Below are 11,056 nucleotides of genomic sequence, written 5' to 3' on the forward strand. Positions count from 1 at the left end.
ATAAGTAACTAAAGAAAATTAAAGACTGAAAAATGCCATTTACTGAAGCATTAAAATATGAGAAGCAGTTATACTGATATTTCTCCAATGTATACTTTGAAATGCGTCGCCGTTGCAGATTAGCTTAGTGTATGTTCTTCGTCCAAGCGAAAGGGTCGTCTTTTAAATCTTTCTTGTATAGTGACTTGCCTTGATACAGAAACTCGGCAAACTGTGAAACGACGGGGTCTCGCATGCACGACGCCACGGATATCACTTTGTCGGACTCATCGAAGAAGAATATTACGAACTTCAATTCGTCTACGTTTCCGTCGATCATCGAGCTAGCTGGCCTGCCGCAGCCAGCGTACCGTATTGACTTGCCGAACAGCATCGTCCAGAAGTAAGGGACAGTTCTTAGAGGCGTTTCTTTCTTTAGTATGTTGAGAGCAGCAATACGCCCATGGTACTGCGACAAACCGACGTGTCCTATGCTCATGTGCTTATTCCCATACGCAGCTACCGGCGCATACGCGATATCACCCCCGGCGAAAACATGTTTCACGTTAGTTTCCAACTTATCGTTGACGGTGACCGCACCGTTTGCTTCCATGTTGATAGCACTATCATTTAGGAAATCGGTGTTGAATGTTGAACCCACGCCCAAAATGAGCATATCTGCGGGCAGGACGGTTCCGTTAGCCAGCTCCACTGATTTTATCACGCCATTCTCACCGTTACATTTGGTTATTGTGGTTTCAAAGTGGAACTTAACACCCTTATCTTCGAACAATATTTTTAGGCTGTGCCCAATTTCCTGACCAAATATTTGGCCGAGCGGAGCTTTGTCTTTGCCCACGACGGTCATAGATTTTGCTTTATCGTTACACGATGCGGCTGTTTCGAGTCCGATGAAGCTCAGGCCGAGAACAACAACGTCTTTATCTTTATCAGAGCCCAAAGTGGTAAGAATGTTGATGGCGTCTTCAAAGTTCCTCACAGTGAATATATTCTTTAGGTCGATGCCGGGGCTATTCGGCACGAGGTTTGCATCCGGTCGCGAGATAGAGTGCGCTGTAGCGAAGTTTAGTTCCGTTACTGAGATGAACCAGTCTATCATTAGCTTCCACCTTAGTGGCTTCTACTCCCTTCAGGATTTCAATGTTGGCATCAGTATAATAATCTTGAGATCGTACTTGAAGCTTTTCAATTTCGGTTACAACACCAATTTTGGATACTTTAATTCTGTCGTACGGAAGATGGGGTTCTTTGGCGACGACAATGATCCGTCCTTGAATCCCTCACTACGTAGCGTCTCGGCACAGGTGGCGCCAGAGGGGCCGCCGCCCACTACCACCACGACAGAATCATCGCAGGGGAAACTATTCCCATATCCTTGATGCGTTTGTTAGATTTCAAATCGCTGATTTTGCGCGTACCTGGAAAGGATGAATTGACAGATTACGATTACGAAATATAAATTAAAAATACTCTTTGTTTAAAACTAGGTAAGTTCCCCTTTTCGGGAATATACTTGGACAAGTGCCATCGCATACTGTGACCGCCGTCAATGAACAGTGTGCAAACACTATTTGGGGGACATTGTCAACAGTACAATTATTAAGCATTACAACACGTAGGTAAGTCTAAGTGAATGAATCAGCTCTTTGTAATTCAATTTCTGGCTAGTGTAAACAAGTTCTATAAAAATATCGTATCTAAAAAATATTATAGAAATTACACACCGATCCTGATTAAATCCAAAGAGTCCGCGAAATTACAAATATGTGTCCCACAAATCAAGAACAAAGCTTATAGGCAAAATATTGTATACATAATAATATTACTATATACCTACTGGCCCTTTGGATGACATACTGTCAGACCCTTTACTATCTTATTAATACGACCATGAGAAATATTATTAGATCCACTAACAGCCACAATAAATACAGCATATTTATTATTTACAGTCTTTACGATCAACAACAGTATATCTTCGACCGGTGTGGACAAATATCGGACTCAAGGTGACACAATAATCGAGTAAATAGCGACCAGGTGGCAGACGGCTAAGAAACCTTAACGCAGCGCCAAACACGTCTCCCATAATAAAACAATACTTAAAGGAACGTGGCTTTGAACGCAATCTCGTGACTTGACGCGCCTTTGAATTATTTTATTACATATATTTTATCATTGACATTGATCTGATCAATTCTAGGCTTTATCGCTTCATTGGTTAAGTCGCCTTCTTGGTTTTGAACACTGAGTTTATTCTCATCACAGGTCTGTTAACTAAAAATAACCTACTTATCGTCCTTATATTGGAATCTTTGCTAGATATGGTTCGATAGATAAATGTTTTCTTTCTTTCTATATGGCAATAGGCTCGCTTCCCATTGCCTTGGGATGAACATAAGCTCGATGAAAAGTGAATACATTAGCAAAGGCAAAGGCATTGGTTTTGCACCATGTTCTGCCCCATCGAAGATAAAAATATACATATTCAAGTAGATATCTACTGCATTAACTATTTAAGAGAAGTTAATAAGACCTAAGCTATACGGTTGTCGTTGAATCACGAGGGTAAATATTGAGTCATCGGTAAGCAACGCAACGTCTGACTATCAGAATTCGCCATAGCTTTTAGGTCAGGGTTACCACTTGTTTTTACCCCAATTATTAGCCTTTAGTGCTTCATAGGTATAAGTACTTCAAGACGAGCTAATCAAACTATAATGCCGCCATTTTGAAATTGCATGTAATAATATTCTTGATTATGTCATGCTGAAGGCTTAGCCGATGTGAGATCTTTTGCAAAATAATATTACTTAAATATGTAAGTACTTTTCTGCATGGAAAATAAGTAAGAATCCTGTTGGAAGTTCTATCTGTGTACAATATTTGAACTAAACCTGCAGTTTACGAGTTTTAATTTGTAAATACCAACAATACTTCAAAATGCAAACATCCTCATAAACATGCGCATTAACAATACCTACTCGTAAATCAGTAACAAAAAAATAAATATGATATAGAAAATCGCGATAAAATCCGAAAACTAGTTTTATTTTGATAAAAAATAAGATTTAAATTTGCATTCTAGCCTTACGTTTTGTCATGTGGCAACCCTACGCCAGGTACTTACGAGCGTAGTTGGTCAAGGCGAACGAAGGTCAGCCACTTTTGAGATATCGCTACAGGCGGAGGCAATGGAGTTCAGAAAAGCCTTTAGTGTTGAGGCCATGAATGCTACGTTACGTACGGTACTTGTCCGGATACGGAAATCTATTACAAGTGCGCACTTGTGGCATAGAATAAATTATTAAGTACATATTAGCTAGGTAATTAAAAAGGTATTTATTTAATATAATTACTATTAAAGGTACCTGGGAGCACATTGCTATGGTCCCTTATCAAAAAAATTGCAATTTATCGCAAGATATTTAATCAAAACAAGAAATATTATAGTTCTTTCCAAGGTATTGGTGGGAATATCATGAATGTATTCTATTTTTAAAAATCCTGTACTGTAGAGATTTCATTACCTATTTTACTGAGCTGTATTTCATGGTCAATGCCTGATTTAAGGAATCCTATCAAGTTTAATAATATACTTTCTGTTTTATAGTCAAGAGATGTCAAATCGCTTTCAAAGCAAACCTTTGATTAGAAGGCCCGTAATTAGTAACACAGGTATTTGCCTTTGTAGACGGAATAAGACCCCCTAACTACACAACATAATGTTTCTTTTTGCATACAGTACGAGGAAAAGTATTTGAAATTTCTGCATAAATTCGTAAGAACGCCAAGAACGTAAAATAACTGAGTGCGTAACATTTAAATTGTCATTAATCAGGTCACGTAAGTAAACACGACCGGTTTTGTCGCTCTTATGAAAAAGTGGAAATGTACGAACATTTTCCAACATAATATGAAATGTATGTCAATTATAGCATATAATGAATGTATTTTAAACTTCGCAGGAAATAATTAGACATGGCTTGATAAAACCACCGTCTCACAACGTCAATGTAAAACAAAATGAGGTAAGCGCATTACTCACATCCACTAAATTAGTCACAATATGATTTTGCAGGTTACATTTGGATAACAATCTTCTTTTAAACAAATAAAAAAACATATCATTGAGTAATAGTAACACTAGTAATTTTTAATTTAATTTATTTATGTATTTACTTCTTTATTGTACTAAACAGAAAAAAATGATACAAAGAAGAAAAGAGAGACATAAGGCACATGTATAAATGGCGGTCTTATCGCTCTAGGCAATGTCTTCCAGACAACCATGGGAAGGATATAAAAACGAGAAATAGAGAGGGCATAAAATCTGCAGAAATAATTTATAATTTTTTAAAAATAACTGAAAGACATAAAATATTTATCATACACAATATACGGATAGAATATTTTTAAACACGAGCAATATGATCTGCTTTGTTAGTTATGTTACTTATAATGTATATGCGCATAAAATAAATGTTGAAGGCGGTTATTTGAAAAAACCTTTTTAAAAATGGAATACCACAGTTTGAATCCGATTGGTAACGGGTTTAGGCGCGGTGGATGCGGGTCGCAGAGTGTAGATCTCGCAGACTTTTTGAAAGTCAAAGGTTCTTTAAAGGTGAAGGAGAGATCGTGATAAAAGCGCGTGCCATCCGTGTATTGATATTTAATGTGAATCGGATATAGTTATACGTAAATTATATTTTAGAGAATAAATTTTAAATATATTTATAGAAGCGAGTAAATGGTAATCAATAATAGCTCCCTCGGTCTAGCGAAATATTCTGGTTTCGACATCGAAATCGGGCAATACTTGTGTGGATTTTTCGGATACGATTTTACCGGAAGTAAAATCTCGATACGGGTTACCATTAAGGTCCGTGTAGACACCAATAATTTAGAACATGCGAAAAAAATGGGATGCACCGACACAACCTCCAATTGAAGTGTGATGCGAGCAGTTGGATCTAGTCTCGGTCTCTTACAACACGACTTTCGGATAGGTAAAGGAATTCTTTTTTTAAAAAATGGATGTCATGGAGTGTTATTCCAGTTATGGCATGTTAATGAGTCACAGTAAGATGTATTCTAATTCATAATGAGATAGAAAATTGCATCTAAACAAACATAATAGTATTACGCTTAGTACGTGGGAAAAGCAAGTTCAGTTTCGAAATTGATTTCTCTTTACAAATTTCTTTCTTACACAATTTAAAATTTATTTTTTTCGTAGCAGTTATTATTTCGAATGTTATATTTAATTAGTAAAATACACTTCGACAAAAACTAACCTACATAACATTCTAAGAAAAATAAAATAGGTACGAAGTATTTCAATGCCAAGTGAATTCGGCCGTTACTAGTTATTGCACCAGTGCGGGTGCACTACCACAAAACATAACAGTTTGGTAAAGCAAAGGTGCCAAGACAATGAAACAGTTTCGAATCAGTTTCAAACAGGATTGTATAATTTTACAGCCATGAGTGGTGGCCAAGGCAAGGCAAGCGTAGCGTGGGCCGTCCAGCGGCAAGATGGGTGTACGATATTGTAAGAATTGCGGGTCGAACCTGGATGCGATTGGCTCGGGACCGAAAAAGATGGCATGATGTGAGAGAGGCCTATACCCAGCAGTGGGACTCTACAGGCTGTGGATGATGATGATGAAGTGAAAAAGATGTTTCTACATAAAAAATTACGGAGAAAAAAATTGGTTTACTATTTTGTACTGATTACAAATATGTCTTTAACAAGTAAAATATATATACGTTTTTTTCATGATGACGTCGAAACTGTATCGCCTGACAAGGGATAACCTTGTTCATTAATATTCCATCTGGACAACCCTACACTTACAACAGGTGCAGTGGAGTCATTTCGCTATAAAAAATGCGATAAAGAAAGCTCAAGCCGCTAACACACATTGCCGCGAAATCGTTTCTCCACCAATATATGCAGGTCAAATGCAAAATTTGTCAGAGAGAATCTTATAATGTAAATCACCTGGCCTTTCGAATGCGTGAGATGCATACTGTTTACAAAGCTCTAACATACAAACTAGAACATAGCAATAACATGTCGACAGGTTGTATTTACAAACTATCTCTCTTGTAAAGATGTAAAAATCATTTTCCTTATAACGCGATATGAACATGCACGTCATGCTCATAGTGAGATAACGTATTTTATTTAATGTAAAAATTTGACATAAGAAGGTATTCAAATTAAAGATTGATCTTTGTAAAAAAAAATCGAAGCAACAGCAATTAGAGTACGCTACATCTAGTTATAATATGTAAGTAACGTATTCTATCCTAACTTATAAGGAAATATGATAAAAATAAATACCTTAACTTCTCCCTTCTCCGTCACGGTTACTTGGTAGCACGGCAGGGAGTCGAATCCTGGGAAATCTTCGATGTCACCTGTCTTAATGTTGAAGCAGGCGCCGTGCCATTGACACCGCACCCTGCCGTCTGCTAACGCGCCAGACACCAGGGGCGCTCCGTAATGCGTACATTTTGTACCCAAAGCATTAAACTCGCCTTTCTGTTTTACCAAGAGCACTTTTCCGTGGTCGCCAATGTCAAACACTTTCATTTCGTTGTCTTTGAGGTCATTTTCTTTACACACCACGGATTCCACGTAATTGCTACTGGATTCCATACGGGATATCGTACCACCTGTTTAAAGAAAAAAAAACGCTAAGAATTTGAATTTCAAATAGAGAGAGCGTGACATTTTTTTTCAAGTTACAAAAAGTTATCGATATTGTTCCTTTTTGTTCACAGTTTACAGGCACGAAATGATTCGAAACTTGTACCTATATTCCTTGCACGCACACTTACGCCTTTTATCCCCATAGTGGTAGGCAGGAACAACTAGTGCACTGACTTTCTGCCATGTGTATTCTACTAACCCATGATTTGATAAAACCCGAGTCTATCGCCATAACGGGCACAAATTCCAGGATCCGGGAGGATACTGAGTAGAAAAAAAGCCAATATCACTTTGCCCGACACGGGGACCGAACCCGAGACCTCAGTACTGCAACCTTACCGCAATACAACTACGCCATCGAGGCAGTATATTCGTTGCATTAAAAAGAAAAACAGCTTTCGCTTTCACTGTCTTTTACCACATGTAGCTTAAGTGTTTCTAAACACGCTATATGGTTATAAATATCTCCCATATGATGTTATATTTAACTAGCTTTTGCTCGTGGCTTCGGCCGCGTGATGGAGTTTTCCGGATTAAAGACCCGCTGTAAGTATATTTTCCCGGGATAGAAAGTAGCCAATAACCTTGCCAGGGTTTTAAACTACCTCAATATCAAAATTTACCAAAATATTCTTTCAGAAGATTTTGAGAAAATCGATAACATACTTACAGATAAACTGAAAAGGGGACTTTGTTTATAATATGTAGAGATCTGTATTGTCAAATACGGCAAGAAAAATAATATCGTTTTTATTTTATAAATATGGGTTCATTGAAATCTTTAACACCTTATTATAAAACCAGTACAGTCACACAATATTTTTTATTGTAAGTTTGTATAATTTCAACAAAATTTAATTTAAAAAATATATTAATTATGCTATTATTCGATTATCTATTATTTAATACAAAAGAATGACCACGCACATTGTCTTTATATTGCTTGCATAACTTATCCGATAATACGACTAAACAATGCCAGAGATAAACGACTACTTCGTACTTCACATAAAATTCCACGCAAAACTGGGTCGCGCGAAGCCTTCGACATACATATTAATGAGACATTTTATCGTGCACAGGGATAAAGAAAATGAGAAAAGGCAGATCAAATATTGTACACCTCAGTTATTATATCTATGACGTAGTTTGAGTAATCTATGAATATAAATAACATTGAAATTTTTGTATTATGTGTTTATTGAATTTCTTCTTATTGGTTTCTTGTTGCTCGGGGCATCAGCAAAATTTTGCGCCACAAAGGACCAGGCGCAAGCAAAACAAAGGTCATTTCAAGAAATAAGTGTCACATACGCTCCCGTTAGTCACTGATATATGCGGCAAAAGTAAAAGAAATCTGTTTTTTTTTATGTATGTATTTTATCGCCCCCGTAAAAAACGTGCTGCCAGGGCTGAACATACAATTATAATATTTGTCCCAACCGAATTTCCATTTTCAGGTGCATTCACAAACAAAAACTTAACTTTATCATAATACATTTAACTTAATTTTGTAAAAAAGCAATTTAAATTTTTCTTTTTATATATAGGTGATTAAGTAAATTTAAGGTGCCCTAAGCAGGTATATATCACAGATTAAAATAAAATATTGCAAAATTCTAAGTTTCATTTGTTTCAAGCCACAATTGTGATTATGTAATTGTGGAATACTCTTCTCCTTATATGAAGAATCTAGCCTCATGTTCCTAAATGGGCTAAAACTTATTGTTTTTTTTTTGTCTAAGGAGCTTTGTCATACGTTACAAATTAAGTTGCTCTATACATCCACTTCAATTGGCTCCCTACACTATAGTTGCTAATAATAACTAATAACTAACTATTGCAACTCATTATGTCATATAATTATTTCATTACAGAAGATTTATGAATAGACCAAAGCTTTTAATGCAGTATGACATCATTCCACAAATGTATGTAAGGCATTTTATGTAATAGAAGAAAAGGAACTAAACTTTAATAAATGTAACTCTAATTTAGTGCTTACAAAATACCTAACAAGTGAGAAGGAGCCATATAACCAGATTCCTACCTTCCCTTTATGTAGTATTTATATACAATCTAATTATCATTAGAACAATATGCAGACCACATTTATGTGTAGTAGTACCTATATGTTGTGTATGGTTAACTTGTGGAATATTTCACCTTTAGCCACTGATAGCTAAACATGTATATTTTATTAATCCATTTAAGAACATGTTTAAAAATACTTTTGGTATTGTTTTTCTATATGACACAAATTGTCCACCAGTCAGTCACATGCAACTAATTAGTAAAAAAATTCATCATTGATTTAAAACAGATTTTTAAGTTTCAGCAAATAAAGCTTTATTTACTCCCCTAAACCAAAATGAAATGATTTCCAGTTTTCAATGTTTCATAAATTATGCAGCCTTCATGGTCAAAGGGGTGACTGAGGTGTTGGTCGTCCGAAAAGTCAAAGTTACAATATCTACCTACATTTTAAAATGTTTGCTATTTATGGTCTGATCAAAGCAGAATGAGCTAGCAGTGTTTGCTCTCTCTCCCTCTCTTCTGTAGTCTTATTATTACAATGGATTGAGACTGGTCTTGATTACCAAAATTTTGTTGGAGAATTTATTAATATTTATGAGTTTATTAAGTAATTAGTAATCATTTTTTAGTATAACTATTTTTTAATATTAATGCTTCTATTTCTACAAGATTATTATGAATTTAAAATTACATAAAATAAACTAAGCTATATATACATATAAGTCATAATAAGAAAGGTATAATTGTTACTTATTTTAACTTCTATAAATACATAAATATTCAATCTTACCACATAAGTAGTCTTTTCGAATGTAATAAACAGAAAAACTGTGGTAAAAATCTTCATTAAAAAAACTAAATTGTTTATAAATTGTATTTCATAATAATTTTTATTGTGATAAAAAGAAGCACATAGTTAAGAATCACTGGTCATAGTTTTATGTAAGTATAATTATCCCATCTTGTGATGAAATAAGCGGTTAAAAATACTTGTTGGTATCATAAAAAACTTACGTCTTTCATTTGAGTTTCCATTTTGACCATTGTTCGGAGAGTATGATCTCGAGTAAGAACTACCCATACTGCTTTTATTTGTAGGACCTACAAATACAACGTCAAAATTTATACACAAAAGCACGTAAATTTGATCAGTTGTAAGCAACAGCTGATATCTGACAACTGAAAATGTAGATTTACACAATAGTCAAACAAAGATCTATCCGAGATTCATTAAAACAAATTATTTCACCTTGGACGAAATATTTCGCGACCTTCCTTACTAAAACACTACTTCTGTTGTGAATGAATACAACCATAGTAAAAGTGTTTTGAATTTTTCGGTCTGCGGGGTGTGCGCCTGTCAAATACCGGAACTTACAGTGTTGCAAATATAAAAGTTTGAAAAATCTCGATAACTAAGTAAAAACATCATCTATACTATTATATAAAGCTGAGGAGTTTGTTTGTTTGTTTGTTTGAACGCGCTAATCTTAGGAACTACCAGTCCAAACTGAAAAATTATTTTTGCGTTACATAGCCCTTTGTTCGTGGAGTGCTATAGGCTATATATCATCACGCTATACCCAAAAGGAGCGGAGCAGTAATGGCTAATCTTAGGAACTACCGGTTCGAACTAAAAAATTCTTTTTGTGTTGAATAGCCCTTTGTTTTTGGAGTGCTCTAAGTTATATATCATCACGCTATGACCAATAGGAGCGGAGCAGTAATGGCTAATCTCAGGAACTACCGGTTCGAACTGAAAAATTATTTTTGTGTTGAATAGCCCTTTGTTTCTGGAGTGCTCTAAGTTATATATCATCACGCTATGACCAATAGGAGCGGAGCAGTAATGAAACATGTTGCAAACACGGGGACAATTTATTAGTTTTAAGAGCTTCCATTGCGTGCGCTGCGTAAACAGTTAAAGTTATGCAACAATGATGTATGACGGGATTGTTCCTCTTAAAAAGTTGTAAAAAATATATTATAAAACATAGTCCCCCGCTGCATCTGTCTGCCTGAACGTGTTAAACTCAAAAACTACCCAACGTATTAAGATGAAATTTGGTATGGAGTCAGTTTGAGACCCTGGGAAGAACATAGGCTCCCGGGAAACCACTACTTTTATACCGTAAAACTTTAGCCTGAAAAACTTTATAACGCGTGCGGAGCCGCGGGCAAAAGCTAGTATAGGATATAACCTTAAACTGATTGAAGAAGTAAAGGGATAAAAAATAAATAAAACAAATCTGCAAATCCTTGACGCCCAATATCAAAGACGCTAACAAAACA

The 11,056-nt window shown here is 35.6% G+C and overlaps 1 protein-coding gene across 1 annotated transcript; it reads right to left on the reverse strand.

Annotated features, from left to right (window-relative positions):
• Positions 1–79: 79 nt before the first annotated feature.
• On the reverse strand, positions 80–10,129 carry LOC119191758 (apoptosis-inducing factor 3-like). Its single transcript, XM_037445621.1, is given in 7 exon segments — positions 80–1,019; positions 1,021–1,273; positions 1,276–1,359; positions 1,362–1,414; positions 6,354–6,690; positions 9,779–9,865; positions 10,014–10,129. Coding segments are annotated over 7 exon segments (1,776 nt in total). The 5' UTR covers positions 10,081–10,129; the 3' UTR covers positions 80–124.
• Between the last annotated feature and the right edge of the window lie 927 nt (positions 10,130–11,056).

This window comes from Manduca sexta, unplaced genomic scaffold (genome assembly GCF_014839805.1).
Source record: "Manduca sexta isolate Smith_Timp_Sample1 unplaced genomic scaffold, JHU_Msex_v1.0 HiC_scaffold_1890, whole genome shotgun sequence".
In the NCBI taxonomy this organism is placed as follows: domain Eukaryota; kingdom Metazoa; phylum Arthropoda; class Insecta; order Lepidoptera; family Sphingidae; genus Manduca; species Manduca sexta.